This window comes from Cyprinodon tularosa, unplaced genomic scaffold, assembly GCF_016077235.1.
Source record: "Cyprinodon tularosa strain WSP-4 unplaced genomic scaffold, ASM1607723v1 ctg68, whole genome shotgun sequence".
NCBI lineage: Eukaryota > Metazoa > Chordata > Actinopteri > Cyprinodontiformes > Cyprinodontidae > Cyprinodon > Cyprinodon tularosa.
Genome location: NW_024039429.1, coordinates 936,922 through 955,428, shown reverse-complemented (window position 1 = coordinate 955,428; position 18,507 = coordinate 936,922). Strand labels below are relative to the sequence as shown.

At 36.8% G+C, this 18,507-nt stretch overlaps 2 protein-coding genes across 4 annotated transcripts; one reads left to right on the top strand and one right to left on the bottom strand.

Moving 5' to 3' along the window:
* LOC119771557 (NADH dehydrogenase [ubiquinone] 1 beta subcomplex subunit 1-like) lies at positions 1–2,309 on the top strand. Of its 2 annotated transcripts, none has more exons than XM_038267610.1 (3): positions 1–156; positions 1,841–1,985; positions 2,142–2,309. In XM_038267610.1, the coding sequence occupies exons 1-3, from the start codon at positions 42–44 to the stop codon at positions 2,176–2,178; spliced, it is 297 nt and encodes a 98-aa protein (XP_038123538.1). In that variant the 5' UTR covers positions 1–41; the 3' UTR covers positions 2,179–2,309. The 2 variants fall into 2 exon arrangements, with proteins under 2 accessions (XP_038123538.1, XP_038123540.1); XM_038267612.1 differs by having other exon boundaries at positions 100–236.
* Positions 2,310–2,430: 121 nt separating this feature from the next.
* riox1 (ribosomal oxygenase 1) lies at positions 2,431–12,337 on the bottom strand. 2 transcript variants are annotated; one of them, XM_038267608.1, is made up of 15 exons: positions 12,192–12,337; positions 11,916–12,060; positions 11,683–11,828; positions 9,448–9,547; positions 7,954–8,067; positions 5,361–5,467; positions 5,173–5,280; positions 4,873–4,907; positions 4,436–4,614; positions 4,160–4,264; positions 3,202–3,343; positions 3,003–3,123; positions 2,822–2,921; positions 2,647–2,733; positions 2,431–2,550 (listed from the first exon to the last, which is right to left on the bottom strand). In XM_038267608.1, exons 1-15 carry the CDS (start codon positions 12,284–12,286, stop codon positions 2,464–2,466), a joined length of 1,671 nt encoding a protein of 556 aa, XP_038123536.1. In that variant the 5' UTR covers positions 12,287–12,337; the 3' UTR covers positions 2,431–2,463. The 2 variants fall into 2 exon arrangements, with proteins under 2 accessions (XP_038123536.1, XP_038123537.1); XM_038267609.1 differs by having other exon boundaries at positions 11,683–11,825.
* Positions 12,338–18,507: the final 6,170 nt, after the last annotated feature.

Below are 18,507 nucleotides of genomic sequence, written 5' to 3'. Positions count from 1 at the left end.
TTTACTTGTATATTTTTCGTGTATTGTTTTGAATTGCCGTGATGCAACTTATCATTAAGCATAAACACATCTTTAGAAATTCGAAGGTTGGTTTAGTCCAATGTCCTTTACTAAAAGAGGGAGGCACTGAAGGCCACAGCTTGGCGTTAACAGAAGGTATTTGTTTGAAATTCTTCATCTTCTGTCTCGTTGCTATTTGTTTTTTGCGTTCGAATGGTTGTAAGGGAATGACCTAAGTAAGTATTCATGCAAAGAACCTAAAGCTTGCTAAAATATGGCGTTCGCTGCTAATGCTAGTAAGCTACCTTGTTAGCACTGAGTGAACTCGTATAATAGAAGATGACAGCAGTATACTTGTATCGTTATACACTGGAAAAATTTAAATGTATCAAACACACAAGAAACACAAGACTTTGCTGGATTTAGGTGATGGACAATGTTAAACAGCTTTATATTGATTAAGTAGGGGCTTGTCATAGATTTAAATTATAAACAGGGTTGATCTGCTGTTGTCTGACTATATCACTATAAAATAGTCTATAGGTGAGTATAATTATAATTTTCTATAGAAATTCGAACATTGTTATTACAAATAAGTTAGGGTTAAACTACTGTAGATGATAAACAGGCGAATAAACTGGCTTAAGTTTGCCCCATTTACTTATCCACAATTTCCAGTTTATTTTATTTGATACATCTGAACATTTTTAGATTTTCTTAATGAGGGAAAAAAAAAACTTAATACAAATTTTGGCATTACTCCCTTTTATTAATTCACAGCAATTCTCTCATATGTGTATTACATTGGATTTTAAATTTGGAGTGTGAAATGGATAGGAGTTATGTGTTTGCTATTTCATGATTGTATTCCTCATCCAAATGGCAGTAAACAACATATTTCCATACATTTCAGATTGTTTTTGCCTGGCAGTAATTACTCAGTCCTCTTTAGAAGGAAAATGTTTCACTCTGTTGTCAAAAGATGCTGCAGAGAATTTGTTGGAAACTGCTGGCTCCCTTAGACCAGGGGTGTTGAAATGGTTTTCACCAGGGGCCACATCATCATAATGGCTGCCATCAAAGGGCCAGATGTAACTTATAAATATAACTAAATGTAAGCTAATCTAAAATAAATGTAACTACTCAATGTTAAATGACTTTGAATTTATTACTTGAGATGTGGCATAACTGCTGTAAAACCAACAATTGTGAACTGCTAACATAAAATAAAAATGGCTGCACACGGCCTTGCATGTGGTGCACTAAATACATTGCTAAACATAAAAATAAGTCAGAACATAGAGCTCAAGACTAACAATTTGCAACTGAAATAAATAATTTTCCTGTTGATGCACAAGTCAACAAACTTGTCATCTCAAGCACAGAAAAAATAAATCAATTGAAGGAAAATGAGATTAAGTCTTATCATACGTCCCAACAAGAAAGAGTCTGTTTGCAACCAGTTATTGGTCATGTTTTTAGGTTCCCCAGCTTATTTTGTCTGTGGGATTGGTTTGACAGACAAGCTTTTTGTTTTATTTTTTCGCTTGTTGGTCAAAGTAAGGCAGGCCACATTTGGCCCGCTGGCCTCGACTTTGACACCTGTGCCTTGGACACTGCTCTACTGGTCAGCATTATTTTGGCATTTTTAGAATGAGATTTCAGCAGAATTGAATGAACATTTTGACTACAACTTGTTCTTGTGACTAAATGGAATGAAAACACATTAAGATTACTTTTTTATTTGGCAGAAAATGTTTTCATTAAACTAAAAAAAAAAATTCCTTCTAAACAGCGATATTAAAGATAAGTGTCTATTTTTTCCTTCTTTTGGTTGTAGGAACAATGGTCAGATTTGCATTACCCACCAGTGTGAATTGGGCACACATATTGGTTCCCATGGGCTTTGTCATTGGATGGTACCTTGACAAACAACAGGATAAGAAGCTGACAGCTTTCAGAAACAAGAGTGCTTTGTACAGTAGGTAAGAAAATAAATTATGTCTCCTTATTTGTAGGGTTCCATTTTTGACCATAACTTCTGATAATCTGTATATTTTAATTCAAGTTAATTGTAAGAATGCAGGCTTTATTTTGAATAAATTTATTTAGTCAGATGTATTTTGTTTTCTTCTCTGCAGAGAGTTGAAACCTGGTGAGGAGGTGACCTGGAGGTAGAAGCTTCCTCGCTTGTGAAGTTGTGAATGAATGATGAGTGGTTCTCAATTTGACATATTTAAGGAGACTCCTGTACTCCTGCTTTTGTGTTGTATCAACCAAAAAATAAAAATGTCTGTTCTCTAGAACTACTTTTTACTTACTGGTGTGTTTTTATGAGAAAGAAAGGCAGTTTAAACTGAACATGGGGTAAATAATGAATGAATGAATGAATAAATAAATAGATTCAAATTAAGAGTTTCAAGCTGGAGATCTTGTTCAGAACAAACATTTATTTTTATGTGGTCAGTGTGAATGAACAGTTGGTGGTGATTTAAGAGGTTCAGCAGTGTGGATGATCCCCTTCTCAAAAAGGAGTTCTGCCAAAGCAATCTGGGAGTGGAGGGCAGAAAACATTGATAATTAATTCCACAACAATAGATCACTGCCAGTAAAAATAGTTACCAAGTTTCGAACGTATAAACCTACCTTGTCTTGAACAGAATCACACGGCAAACTTTCCACGGTCACAAATTTGGGGTAGGAGTGAATCAGAAACTCTACGGCATCTGTGTGCTGAGAGAAATGTATAAAAAAAAGAAGTAAGGTCAATTACATAAGAAAAATGCAAAAGAAAGTTTCAAATAAGAAAAAAAGAAATTACCTCTGTTTGTATTTCAAAGCTCTGGAGCTCCTCTTTGTGGTAAACTCTGGAGTTATCTGTGGTGTAGCAAATGTGCACGGCATCTCCGTCACTGCATAGTCTGCCACAAACCGATCAGATTAAACCATCTAGCCAAACAAACACGGGAAAAGAAAATGTTCTAGTTTTTTTTCAGTTTTACCTTGCACACATTGAACGGAGAATTTTTATTTGGGTCTTGGTAGTAATCAGGACACCCACATCCTTCACTGTACCGTCTGCCCATCTGGTTGCTGCTCCTTGCACACTGGTTGCCAGCTCATCTAAGAGCAATGAGATCAATCATAACTTCAAAGTGTTTAGCTCTATCCATGGACACTTTCAGAATCTACATCACATACTTGGAGTCAGGACAGGAGGCAAACAATCATGGAGGACTTCTTTGGCCTTCTGGTCGACGGCAGCATCCACTGGGGCATAATTTGGCAGTTTTTTCATCAAACTTTCAATCCGGGACAAGAATTTTGCCCTCCGTGGATCCTCCTGCACAAAACCATTTCCCTCATTAGATTTTGAAGTTTGGATGGATAGTTAGTATTAACTTATTGTGAACATGTCCCTGATTTAGGGTTTATATTTATTTGAACCTTTTAAAATGGTGGAATGATTTTACAGCATGTGATTGCAATTATTTGAAGAGGAAAGAAAAAATATATTAAGGTGGATTTCAGATCAGGTGATATGCAGCCACATTACCAGTCATTTAGGAACAACTGGCAGAGTTTACAGACATGCTTTTATGTATAGATTTGTAATATAGTTGAGCTTCCAGAAGCTTAATTAGACTTAGATTTATTTTGTCATTTTTTATACACAAATGTATACAAAAAGAAATTTAGTTTAAAACAGCTCTAGACAATTTCATTTTTTAAAGTGCAGCCTTGAAAAACAGTAATAAATACATATAATATAAACACATGACTGTATACACATTCATTTTTTAATTTTTTTTAATTTTATGTTTAGATAAGAAGTGCATTAGACAACTTTAAAATAAATCTGCAGTTTCTCAAGTGGAATGTTTTTCAAAAATTTAAAAGCTTTCCAACATGGTGGTGGTTGCATGCCAAGCGTCTGCTCTTTTGCTTGAAGTTAAAGGAATAAAACGTTTTAAACTTCAGCAAAAATGGTTAGCTAGTTGAAATGTAGGTACAACTGGTTTACAACACTTATTGTTGATAGTGAACATTCAGAAGGTTAATAGTTGGGAAACAAGGTCAGTGAGCGGAGCAGTCCTATATGAAAAAAACAAAACAAAAAACTGAAATATGTTTACATAAAAATATCCATAATAAGAACCTTGTCTGAATTTTGCACTCCCATGTAGGTCAGGTAGTCCAAAGGTAAACCTCGTCTAAACGCCACATCTTCCTCCATCGCCACCCCTAATGCTGCAGGAATGACCTAAACATGAACACAGAACATTAATAGGAATAAAATACCTTAATCCACAATAAAAAATAAAGCATTAGGACAGTTTTTTTCCCCCAAATTTTTTTCTTCTTCTATATAGCTTAAAGTTTTTTCAGTTAAAGGGGTTTTACCCGCAAAACCATAACGTAGCCATGCATTTACCTTCTGCAGCAGGTCCCCCCAGCTGTTTTTCTGGTAAGAAGAGATTGTGATGTGTAGAGAGTGTGCATCAGGTAAGCAGTTGCCCTGATGGATGAATCCTCGAGGAAAGTAGAGGAGATCACCGGCTTCCAGCACCACGTCCAAGATGGGCTTCCCGATCTCTGCCTGGTCGAAGTTTGCTGAAAGGGAGAAAACAGAACAATCTGATATATTTTCATCAGCTTCAATGTCAAACATCCTGCAAAAATTATACAATAAGCTGAGGGGCAATTTTATTTCAAATAGTTTATTTTCTAATTAGTTTAGCATTTATTCAGTTAAAAGGTTTAACTTCAGATAATTAAACTACTTATTTAATAGTACAAAATGACCTTATCTTTTAATAAAAATAGCAATAGAAAAAAACAAAACTTATATAAAGACTTGCTGACACTCACGACTTGAAAGCACAGGCAGGACTTCCTCTTCTGACCTAAAGAAGTCCAAAATTAAAAAATAAAAAGCATTAATTATAACCATCACATTTTTGTTTCAATTGATACATCTATACCAGAAATTAAGTCAACAACCCAAAATATCGACGGCTGCTGCCTCATATACATTTCAAACATTTATTAAGATAGTAGTGCGAAATTATAAAGTAGAAAAAATAAATTTTTATTATATATTTTATAAAAAAAACAAAAAAAAACCAGACTTTTCATTAAGTCTGTGCTTTGACCTTTCCTTAATTTTACCTCGGATTGTACACTCGCCAGTGCTTCTTCCCTTCCAGCTGAACCACAAAAGCTTCAATGTCGTCATAATGTGGAGCAAAGCCTTGGGTTCCAGGCGGCGTCAGATATCTGGTTAAAGGAACATGCACTTAAACTGAGAAAGAAAAGAAAGAAGATGGATGTGACTGAACATTCTCCCATAAACTTACACATTAGCACCTGCCATGCTACCAAACTGCTCCTGGAGGATGGACAGCACATTCCACACAGTGGAGCAGAAAGCCTGAGGATTCAGCAGGCGAACAGAGCAGCCACTCTACGGGAAAAGAGGTGTACAAATGAGTAATTAACAGCAAAACTGCAGAAAGTAACCTATAAATTTGACCTAAATAAATTAAATAAGACAACTCGGTGTTATACTGCGTTTTGCACCATATTTATTTTGCACTGCACAGAACCTTTCCCTTTTGCACCATTAGTTATTAAAACCGGTTTTCCTTTTCTCCTATACTGTTTACATGATGACCACTGCTGCACTTTAAATGGTAATGTTCATTTCACAGTTGGAAGCTGTAAGCAACGTCATTTCGTTTTGTATACACGATGTATACAAAATGACAAGTTTGTCTCATTCTATAATTCAATTCAGTTTATTTACAAAGCGTCAATTCACAACACATGTCATCTCAAGGCACTTTACAGTTCACCAGATCATACAGTCAAAGTGATTCAAAGTTTTCTATCTGCATCGACTCTTTGCAGACATCCCAAGTCTCCTGGAAGTTCCAGTAGTCTCCCTGATATAGATAGTTATTCATGGATGGCAGCGAGTCGGATCAATTATCCTGGATTTTGGACTATGCCAGGTGGTGTTTTTTTAATGCAAGTGAGAGCGTGCAGATAATACAATAATATGTGCACCATGTGTGGATTAGAACTACTATGATTGCGCAGGCAGAACAAAGAGAGAGCCCTGAAATGAGCTTTTAGAACTTGGGATGTCTGTGCATGCATTTAGTGACAGTGGAGAGGAAAAACTCCCTTTTAGCAGGGAAAAAACCTCCAGCATAACCAGACTCGGAATCTACAGGTGCTGGTCATAAAATTAGAATATCATGAAAAAGTAGATTGATTTCAGTAATTCCATTTAAAAAGTGAAACTTGTATATTATATTCATACATTACATACAAACTCATATATTTCAGATGTTTATTTTGTTTAATTTTGATGATTACAAATGACAACAAATGAAAATCTCAAATTCATCATATCAGAAAATTAGAATATTGTGAAAAGGTTCAAAATTGATGGCCCCTGGTGCCACACTCTAATCAGCTAATTAACTCAAACCACCTGCAAAAGCCTTTAAATGGTCTTTCAGTCTAGTTCTATAGGCTACACAATCATGGGGAAGACTGCTGACTTGACAGTTGTCCAAAAGACGACCATCGACACCTTGCACAAGGAGGGCAAGACACAAAAGGTCATCGCTAAAGAGGCTGGCTGTTCACAGAGCTCAGTGTCCAAGCACATTAATAGAGGGGCGAAGGGAAGGAAAAGATGTGGTCGAAAAAAGTGTACAAGCAAGAGAGATAACCGCACCCTGGAGAGGATTGTGAAACAAAACCCCTTCAAAAATGTGGGGGAGATTCACAAAGAGTGGACTGCAGCTGGAGTGAGTGCTTCAAGAACCACCACACACAGACGTATGAAAGACATGGGTTTCTGCTGTCGCATTCCTTGTGTCAAGCCACTCTTGAACCACAGACAGCGTCAGAAGCGTCTTGCCTGGGCTAAAGAGAAACAGGACTGGACTGCTGGTGAGTGGTCCAAAGTCATGTTCTCTGATGAAAGTAAATTTTGCATTTCCTTTGGAAATCAAGGTCCCAGAGTCTGGAGGAAAAGAAGAGAGGCACTTCATCCACGTTGCTTGAAGTCCAGTGTAAAGTTTCCACAGTCAGTGATGGTTTGGGGTGCCATGTCATCTGCTGGTGTTGGTCCATTGTGTTTTCTGAGGTCCAGGGTCAACGCAGCCACATACCAGGAAGTTTTAGAGCACTTCATGCTTCCTGCAGCTGACCAACTTTTTGGAGATGCAGATTTCATTTTCCAACAGGACTTGGCACCTGCACACAGTGCCAAAGCTACCAGTACCTGGTTGAAGGACCATGGTATCCCTGTTCTTAATTGGCCAGCAAACTCTCCTGACCTTAACCCCATAGAAAATCTATGGGGTATTGTGAAGAAGAAGATGCAATACACCAGACCCAACAATTCAGAAGAGCTAAAAGCCACTATTAGAGCAACCTGGGCTATCATAACACCTGAGCAGTGCCACAGACTGATCGACTCCATGCCACGCCGCATTGCTGCAGTAATACAGGCCAAAGGAGGCCCAACTAAATACTGAGTGCTGTACATGCTCATACTTTTCATGTTCATACTTTTCAGTTGGCCAACATTTCTATAAATCCTTTGTTTTTATTGGTCTTCAGTAATATTCTAATTTTCTGATATGATGAATTTGAGATTTTCATTTGTTGTCATTTGTAATCATCAAAATTAAACAAAATAAACATCTGAAATATATGAGTTTGTATGTAATGTATGAATATAATATACAAGTTTCACTTTTTAAATGGAATTACTGAAATCAATCTACTTTTTCATGATATTCTAATTTTATGACCAGCACCTGTATACATTCCTTAGAGAATGCAGCTACAAAATCCCAGTAGATTTGCAATAAAATGAATTGCACTTTAACTAAACAAGTATAAAAACCAGTGTTCCTTTCTTACCTCATAAAAGTCCCACACTGTGAATGGCAGAGCTCTCCCTGGTGGGTTGTGTGTTTCCCTCTTGCCGTTAACATAGCTGGTGATATCCAGGTTCACGCCATACTGAACATTCTCCTTCAAAAAATTATAAGAAAAAAAAAAAAAAAAGATTCAGTTTGCAGAACAAAAAAATCACAAATTGAGATGCAATAAATCTACAGATTATGTTTTTGATATTTTATTGTCATATTTGAGTGGCTATTCAAGATATTAAACTAAAGGCATTCACTTTGTTTTAGTACAGCAATTTAAGCTTAGGTGCTGCAGGTCGTTTAAGGGACGTATTAGTTATGAATACACTGAGGGATTACAAGATGTATTATCCATATACATACAAATGTCAAGCTTTTCTAGGAAAAATGTCCAACTAAAAATCATCTAACAAATGTGTTCATCTTTTAAATCAACTAATAAATAATTGGATGGCAAAATGTGCTAAATAGCAGATTTTCTACAGAATTGAAACAAGGTGAAGCTTAAACGGTTCTGATTGGTTTCTGGATGGAATGCATTTTTAGAGAAGGACGTTTTTCATCTTAAATAATAACTTCTTTCAATCTATCCATCTAACTCTGACCTAATTAAAACCAACTACTGGTTTATATCATATTAGCATACTGCTGTAAATAGTTACAACAAAGGTTGACTATAAAAGTATTGAGGAGCAAGAGGATAAAAATGTATGCAGGAATAAATACATGTAAAACACAAGGAATTAAATAATAAAGCTGAAAATTATATGTAATAAAGTAATTTTTATAAAGATTAATAAATAAGCCAATCAAAATATATGCATACATTTATTCTACACATCATAATTTAATTACTGCTAGCATTTATTTAATTGATGTGTTTTTTGCCCATTTTACTCTATAACTATGTTTTTTGAGCATCCATCCACCTATCTATAATGTGGCTTATTAACTGCAGTGTTTGGGTCATCCTTAAGACAGATGAGATTTTTAAGAGTCTGTTTACTTCAGTTAACAACTTCTTGATTATTAGTTGGTGATCAATTCAGTAATCAATTAGAATAATCAAAGTTTAGGACAGAAAGTTCTCAAAAGCCCGATGGAGGAAAAACACAAACAGACTTTTTGATACTGGCATATGAAATGTATAAAAAAAAAAAAAGTTTTTCTTCTTCGATTCCTATCCAAATCTCGAAGATGGTTAGATTTTCGGTGACTTAAACTTAAGTATTTTTCCAACTGTGTGACAAGCCCTAGGGATCATTGCCACATATGTGTGAAATCACATATCAGTGAATATCTTCAGTGTTTTTTTAAAGTGCAAATAAGTAAATTCTTAGAATGTTTTCTTGTTAAAACCTGAAAAAAGCAAAACATTCAAGTTTTAGGAAATGACTTAACTTAAAACAGATCAGATATTTTAACATTTAACCAACTGATCACCAATCTTTGGTGACCAATAGAAACTGGACGACAACATTACCTCTCTCAATATACGGTCAAACTCAGCTGTAGAAAACAGTCCCTTATAGTAATCTGGATTCTTGCGTGGGACAAAGACAGGCTTCTTCTCCCATGTTTCACTTCACAAAGAGAAAAACAAAGGTAAGCAAAACAAACAAATCATTTCTGAGATTTGGAGTCCAAGCAAAGAAAAAAATACAGTTTTATAAGTTATTCATTCTGTATTCATAAAATATATATTTTCCACAGTAAGCATTTTATAAAAGGGCATTTCACAAGTTTGCAAATAACCAACATTACAAGCCCTCAAGGCTCCACTGATTGTGTGTGTGTGGGGGGGGAAACAAATGCTGGTCCATCTGATATGATCCCAATAAGAGCAACTGTAGGACAAACAGCTGAAAATATAAATGCTGACTATGACAAAAAGCTAACAGAACGCACTGTGCTTTCCATAAATGCAAGCACTGGGCAGGAACATGAGGACAAGCGTGCAGAGGCCGGTCACTGCATATCACAGCACTTTATGACACACACACTCCTGCTGCAGGTAAATCTAAACTCTTGACCAAATCCTCTCACAATGTTTATGCCATAGAATAAAAAATAAAATGCTTAGGAGTGGAACATTTATCATAATAAAGTGCATGCTTTATTATGATCAATTAAATCTTTTTCAGTTTATATCCGGTAAAACATCATCTGGATGAACAGAAGAAAGATCCTCTAACGTGCTTTGAAAAGTATAAACACTCTACATATTGATTTTTCTGTAGGTTTTATTCTGGTCCCATTAAAGTGAACCCCTTAAAAAATTCAATGAGCTTAACTGCCCTAAGTAATCCACTGGTGAGTACGTAGGGTGTGTAATAGAGATCATCTGATCGAGTGTTTTTTAAAGCCAATACCAATGATTTTAAAGTTAGTCTAACTAATTGCATATAGACATATATATAGATATGCTACTGATATTTTTGGGCCGATTCGTGGAGCAAATTAGCTTTTTTTTTCTCCTTTTACATGATAGTTACAACACATTAACAAAAAATGTTCCTTAAGTCTCAGTTTAAACAAAAACAAAACATCTATGAGCAAATAATACAACTGTAACAACTGATAGAAAGTTTTTCAAAAATATATAAAAAAATATTTTTTTAAATGGAAAAATAATAAATACAGCAAAGTAGGATTAAAAACTGAAGAGAAATGTTTTAAATTACTTTTCAGGTTCAGGATTTCTGGTTTAATTTTCAGATTTTTTTGGTTTTTTGACACGGTGCATGGAATGATGATTGGCAACTTAGGCACAGCTCTGTATTTACTGATAATAATAACTGAACTTAATTGAGCTCACATTGGAAGAAATTTACCTCTGCATTTAACCCATCCCCTTGGGGAGCAGTGGGCTCCAATCGTGGGGCATGCGAAGAGTAATGTGGGGTTAGGAGCCTTGCTCAGAAACTCACGGTGGCAGTCTGTGGGAGTGAGGCTCAAACCCAGAACCTCAGGATTCTAAACCACTAGGCTGCCACTCCCACCAATACTTTTTTTTTGCATTACTTAATAATGCAAATACATGGAAGAAATGACTTCGAAGTTTTTCTGCATGGAGTTTGCATGTTCTCCCTGAACATGCGTGGGTTTTCTCCAGGTGCTCCGGCTTCATCCCACAGTCCAAAAACATGACTGTTAGGTTTATTGGCTTCTCTAAATTCCCCTTAGGTGTGTGTGTGAATGGTTGTTTGTCCTGTTTGTGTCTGTGTCGCCCAGCGATGGACTGGTGACCTGTCCAGGTTGTACCCCTCCTCTCGCCCGTAGACAGCTGTAGATAGGCACCAGCACCCCTCGTGACCCCACTTGTGATTAAGCATGAAAGCAGAAAATGGATTAATTTGGACCGGATTAAATCTAAGCTTAACTGAAAAGCATGTAAAAACCCAATAAGTGCCGAAAACAGATCACCTGAATCTGATGATCTGAAAGGTGGTGGCAACATTATGCTGTGGGGTTGCCTTTTTTTCTAGGCTTACATGCCGACTATTTGAAAAAAGATGTGCCAGTTACAAAAATCACATCTACACACCATTTTTTTCTTAGACTAATGTAGGTCTAAGAAATAATAAAAAAAAGTCACAATAAAATGCAGCGAATAAGTGGTAACAACTTGAGAGACAGTGGATATGAGTATCTTTGGGGATTTATTTTTCTTTTTTAACCCTTTCCCACAGTAGGAGGAGACAACCATTAAGTTTACCTGAAGAAGGCCTTGGCAGGAACAGGCCTGATCAGCCATTGGAATAACAAGCTGTCTCTCTCTCTGCTGTTGTTGACTCTGGTCAGCTCAGCCAGCAAAGCATCCAGAGACTCTCCTGTTACTTTATCCCCATCCTCCACCTCCTGCTTTCACAAAAACACACTCAGTCGTACAAAAACTCAACGATAATATCTTAAATTAAAATTAGCAGATTAAACCCGAACAGATCTTACAGGTTTATTTGGTCCAGCTGGCTTTCCCTCCTCTTTATTTGCTGCCTTCAAAAGCTTATTTCGTATTTTCTTCTTATTTGTCTTTGACTTTTTGACATTAGTAACTGCAGACCCATTTACTTTTTTCTTTTTCTTCTTTGCTTCCCACTTATTTAAAGAGAAAAGGTTAAGGAAAACATTCAAAAAGTAACAGTGCATATGATATGAAGACACATGGACATGTAGATGAAACATACGTGTATTTTATAGTCAGGTATTAACTCGGCCTGTAAACATACCTTCACCTGCTGAAAGGGTTTCTTAGCCGGAGGGGGAAGATCTGGCTGCAGAGCTTTATACAGCTCAAATGCAGACATGTGTTTCTTCTCCATGTTGTCCACACTGCGACTGTTTCTACTACCGCTGGATAGGTTTGTTCGATCCTTGATCTACTCACTACTGCCGCCAACAGGACGGAGGCTCGAAGAACTCCATCCCAAAAGTATTAATGCGATCTTGTAAATACTGTGCGGAAGGCGATTAGGGCTACTAAAAATAAAAAAATAAAAAAGTTAACTGATTTTTTAATTTTATTTCTGTTTAATATGGGAAAAAAGTCAGAATTCGAACTTTTTTTTCTCAGAATTCGGACTTTAATCTCAGAATGCTGAGTTTTTACCCATAATAAACTGAAATAAAATTTAAAAATCAGTTAACTTTTTTCATTTTTTCAGTGGCCCTAATCCTCTTCCATAATAGTGCTATATTTGACATAATTCATTTTTTTTATTAAATGACTGTATTTTTAATAAACGTATTTTCTATAATTTTTTTCTTATTTCTGTATTACTCTTATTATATTAATATATAGTTCCTTATCATTATCAATATAAAAAAATGATGTAAATCCCACAATGGGGAAATTCACTCTCTGCATATTAACCCATTCCCTTGAGAAGCAGTGAGCTGCCATTGTGCAGCAGCAATGGAGCAGGGTCTTGCTCAGGGATCCAGAGTGCAGGCTGTAGGGATCAAACCGGGTACTTGCAACCCTCTCAGAGCACAAGCGCACTGCTCTAACCACAAGAAACTATGGTTATTTTGAATCATGTAGAAATTAGCTTCGTCTCACATAAAAAGTGTGATAGAAATTCCACTCTCCTCTACTTATCAAAGGGTAACACAGGAAACCCAGACATCCCTCTCCCTGTTGAGCTCCTTCGTGTAGACCCAAATGCATTCTAAGGCATGACTGCATAGTCCCTCCAGTGAGTTCCGGACCTGCCATAACCTCCATGAAAGCCTCAAGGCTAAGAGGTGGCTCTATCTGGAGTCCCAACCAAGGAGGTTGGGACTCCAGATAGAGACTCCTTTTATTGAGAATAGAGAAGTGGTTACATTGCTGCTGACAAAGCTCCAGTCTGTTCATCTCCTGTTCCATCTCACCACTCACATGAACAGGACACCAAAATAATTAAAGCTCTGGGCTTGAGAAAGAGACTGACCCCAAACCCAGAGGGAGCAGTCTACCTTTTTCCGGTAGAGAATGAGGCCTCACACTTACAGGAACTGACCCTCATCTGGCTGCTTCACATGTAGCTGAATGCAAAATGTCATGGCCCTGAAGGGGCTAATAGAGCACATCATCAGTGAAAAACAAACAAAACATGAGATTCTAAGGTTCCGAAACCAGTCAACCCCCTCTCTATGACTACACCTGTCTGTGAACAAACAAACTGGATCAGTGTGGAGAAGCAGCCTGGACACAGCTCTCACTTTCGGTATATAAGGATTGAATAGCCCTTAAAAGCCACCCAGTCACCCCATACTCCCTCTGCACCCCCACACAATACCTTGTTGGAAGGGGTGAAAAGCTTTCCCCTCGTCCACAAAACATCTATATTACAATAAAATGCAAACCTGTATTTGATATTATCACAGTTATTTAATTAATTTCGTTTATGGTAAACAAAAAAAATCCTATTTTATTCTGTATTGTCTTAATTTTTTCAGAGATTCATTCTTTACAATATATTAGCAGAACATAAACTGGGTCAAACATATAAATGGTCTCACAAAGGAACATTGATACATTTCAGTTTATTCTCTCTTTATGCCAGGAGGAAAAAAAACTGAAAATAAATCCAAAGTAATTGAAAATTTTTAGTTCATAATTTTTACCGTCATCCATTCAATATATCAAAGGGTAAATAGAAGAACAAGGAAAAACATGTCAGATGTTTTTAAGGATTTTCTTAGCAATTACCTCTAAGCTATGCCAACATTCAAACCTTGCAGTCCACCCTTAACTGAGTTACCTTTTAGCAAGAAGAGCCTTGATCTGAATTCTGGCGAGGGCATCATCATGTTAGTTTACATTTGCATGTTTGGGTTTTACAATGCACATGAATAAAACAATGCATTTTAAATCAACTCAACAAGTTTCCCTATATGTGCATCATTATTTTACAAGACTAGCTTTGGGATTGATCAGGGACTTGTCCTTTTAGTACAACACTCTTCTCCAATGGCAATTTAAGAAGGACACCAGGGTGGAGACTTTGAAATATTCAAAAAAGAAGGAAATTTGCAATACAAATCACAAACTGAAATAAAGAATGAAACAAACAATAAAACTGAATCCCTGCTATACTGAACTTCTGATGGAGACGATCTTGCCTTAAGATCATCTCCCTAATGCATTTCTGTACAACTACAGTCCTAAGGAACAGATTTTCTCTATGCTTTTTCACACCTGCACTTCATGTATGGCTGATTAACAGACTTTTGTTGAACTGTAATCATCTAATTCAGGTGTTTTAAAGCAGGAAAAAATATAAAACATGCAGGAAACTGACCATTGAGGGTTGACTTTGGACACCCGTCTTACAGTGTATGATTCACTGTGAATGACAGTCCATACGACTCACCTGCTGGCAAACCTGAGCAAGCTCTGCATTGGCAAAAACCCCGATCTGGCACAATAAAAAAAGCAGCAATTCTTCAGAATATCAGATCATTTTTATTTGATGTAATCAAGGCATCAAGGTTTACTCTGGAGGAAACCATTCCCATCTGAAGCAGACAACAATTTATAGCAATATGGCAACAAATTACATTTATGCAATTCACAATAGGTGTCAGCCTTATATTTATATCGGACCTTTTTAATGATGTCCAAGATTTTAAAGGAGATTAACGCAGCTAATATATTTAATTATATAATTTTTCGTTACTTTGAGAACACTACTCTGCTATTATAACATTATACCCACTTATCTAGCAGTTATAGCAACTTTTTACAATCTCTCACTCTCTCTCTCGCTTTATATATATAAATACACACACACATATATATATATATATATATATATATATGATCCAAAAATACTCACAGCAGAACAAAAATATATAAGAAATTCCCATTACATATTTCCACCCCCTGAGATATAAGTCAATGATCCCCCGGATATGCTATTTAGAACCGATAAGAATAAAGTTTAAATTGATGGACAGTGTCCATCTTGCTGGATCCGTTCATAATCTTTAAGCAAACATGGTGGTGGCAGCGTAGTGATATGGGACTACTTTACCTTCAACAACTCACTGTAAATTGATTCCATGTATTCTGCTTACTCTGTCATGGAAATTCATTGGCATTATACAGGAGGAAGCCTGTTGTGATTGATAATCCAAAGCATAAAAGCAACTGCACTGATTGGATTAGCCAATATAAAGTCTGGATTTATATTTAGTTTATAGTTCATGACATGCCCCGAAACTCTGGAAAGAAGAGTAGACCAAACTTACTCCACAGGGACTGAAAAGAATCATTGCCAGTTACCCCAACAACTTGATGACATTTATTTCCACTTAGGACTAGGTTTATTAAAAAAATAAATAAAAAATAATAATAAATCAATTCAGACCTTTTGATTCATATTTCACTCATCTAGTCTGACTGAATTCAAAAAGTGTCACAAAAACAAACAATCAAGTTATAATACAATCTTAAATGATTACAATCTTAAAGATTGCTATTTTTTTTTTTTTTTTTTGAGTTTTGGCTACAAGCCTTCAGAATGCCCACCAGGGGGAGCCGTTTCCCCGCCTTTCCACCACACCATTTAATCGCAAGGCTCAACCTCGTTTTCCCATAATGCCTTGCCGCGTGCAGTCGCTGATGTTTGTGCTGCCGTCGCTCCAACAATGCAGCTTTTAATGAAGCTGTGAGATGAAAACGCTGCAACACCAGTAGGCTGGCTGGGGACCGTAGCCTCACAGATTTGGCGCTACTTTACTTTTCCGCAACTGGGGGGAGAAATTGTCCGTTTCCACCGCTCACTTGGTACCGGGGGGGTAAGTAGCCTTTAAAGCTACCGTTGGTGTTGATTGGAAGGGCAGAGTAAAAACATTTTGTTGTGACCACTGCTGGCTAACACAGGCTAGCTCTGCGACCAAATGAATATTAAGACCTCCTTTCATCTTTAGCAGGGCAACATAACATCTTTTCGTCGTCATTCTGTCGGAGGTGCTGGTTATGTTATTGGTTTGAGTCTAGGTGAAGGGGTGGGGGGGTCTGTAGCAGCTGCAGGAATGTTTGGCTCTGATTTCAGCTGAAGAACACGTCAACCAGCCGGTGAAGCTGCTGCTACTTCACAGTGATGCGGTCTGCACCCCATGCTGCAGCCTTTCTGCAATCATAACTTCACCCCCTCCCCTTAGTCCCACCCTTTAACACTAAGTGCTTCAGTATGCCAGTTATGACATGCATCATGGTGAAATACTACAGAGGAAGTCTGTTTTAAAGGACAGTTGGAAAAGCTGGCAGGGTTATTTGACAGCTGTCAATCCTGCAGCATTAATTTCCCTTTGCTTAATAGATAATCAAAATCATTTTTGCTTTAATTGGCAAACAGTTCAGAGCTGTTTGCAGAGGCGTACACAGAATTTTTTTAAAAAGGGTTGCCAGGCAAAAACCAATGGACACTGAGGGGTGACCAAAAGTGGACCTCAGGGTCAATCTACACTGTTCCAAAAGGAAAATGAACAATCACAACATCCATATTTTCCAAATAAAGACAAACTATATTCTCCTACAGCCTTTGCTAACTAATATACATATATATATTTAAACATCCATGCTGTGTTGTGGACATAATTGTGGGGCGAACATCTTATTTATTGTCGTTACTTACCTACTTTTATTAATAATCATTCTGCATAAAATTCATATTTGCATGTAATAAATCATACAATAAATGGATTGCTTGTTATTAAAGTAGTTATTTATCTCTGATTTCAGTGAAGATTCCTAGATGACTTGCAGAGATAATTTTCTCTTTAACTGCAGTTTTTTTGTTGTCAGCTAATTGTTTACATATAGAAAATGTAAATGTTAAATAAGTTGGAACATTCCACTTGAGAGAATTACTGCTGCCACCGTCTGTAAAGGAGGGAAGAAATGGTAGGGATGGCCAATGATTGGATAAGGCCCCCCTGGCCCCCCTTCTAGCTCCGCCCCTGGCTGGTTGTTTAACATTTTACATGATTTTTTTTCCTTCTGTTTCCCAGTTATGAACTGCCTTGTGTCTGTATCCTAAAATCAAATAGTAATAGACAGAGATTTTCACTCCTGTAAAATAATCCAAGAGCTATGAAAACTTTATGCATGGCTTTATAAAAGTATATTCATCCTTTTTTTATGCTGGCTAAGTTGTCCACATATGTTACAGATCAAACACCTCTTTTTTTTTTTTTTTCTTCCCCCCCCCCGATCAATCCAACTATAGACAAATGTCTGGATGTCACCTAACGCTCTCATGATTTTGTTTTGCATAATGGTTATAAAAAAATGCAGCTCCAACCGTCTTTAGACATTCGATCCTGCACAGAGTTAGGTAAGGGGAAATCTCACAATACCAACAGGTGTTATTTTACAACAAAGCTCCAGTAAACAGCAAATCTGCTACAGTTCTGTTGCTGCAAGGCAAGTTGATCTGTGGCGGGAGGATCGTTTCCTTTAAAGCTGTTGAATAAATCCTCACTACTTCTTTTCGTTTCAAAAGTTTCTTAGCATTCTCTTTCTAAGCCACCATTGAGCAACAACTTAATATATGTGGAGGTAAGAAGGAGAATGGTTAACCACTGGTTACTTTTCCGGACACTCAATAGTCTGGTTTATACATTTTATGGAACCAAAAAGTGCAGTGGAATGATTCAGAATAATAAAAAGATAGACGATGCTACTAGTTGGTTGTTTGCATCCCATGTTTTGCAAAGAAATTATATACTATCAGCTGTCTTGTTTACTGGGGGGGTACATGTGGCATTTGGTTGCATTATTATAGACAACTTTGTACATGCAGGACTGTATTTGGTGCCTTGGGTGGTGATAATGTTTGATCATGTTATTTTAATTTCTTTTTTTAATTAGCAGAGTCCTTCTTTTAGTATTTTTTGCAACAGCGCCACAGTAGTGCATTATTTCAGCAGCAGCTCATCCAAAAACTACTCGCAGTGCTGCACTAATTAGACATTTAGCTTGAAGAAGTGTTTGTTTTTCTTAAATCTGTTTTTAATATTAAGATGTAAATTAGTTCATGGGGTGTGC

Excerpts from the sequence above, each read along its gene's own strand:
- riox1 (XM_038267608.1), bottom strand. The coding sequence starts at position 12,286 with ATGGAGAAGAAACACATGTCTGCATTTGAGCTGTATAAAGCTCTGCAG. Across the intron at positions 4,615-4,872 it reads CCTGCCTGTGCTTTCAAGTC|CAAACTTCGACCAGGCAGAG; the intron begins GTGAGTGTCAGC and ends TCTCCCTTTCAG. Across the intron at positions 3,124-3,201 it reads GCCTCCTGTCCTGACTCCAA|ATGAGCTGGCAACCAGTGTG; the intron begins GTATGTGATGTA and ends CATTGCTCTTAG.
- LOC119771557 (XM_038267610.1), top strand. The coding sequence starts at position 42 with ATGCAACTTATCATTAAGCATAAACACATCTTTAGAAATTCGAAGGTT. Across the intron at positions 157-1,840 it reads CAGCTTGGCGTTAACAGAAG|GAACAATGGTCAGATTTGCA; the intron begins GTATTTGTTTGA and ends TTTTGGTTGTAG. Across the intron at positions 1,986-2,141 it reads AAGAGTGCTTTGTACAGTAG|AGAGTTGAAACCTGGTGAGG; the intron begins GTAAGAAAATAA and ends TCTTCTCTGCAG.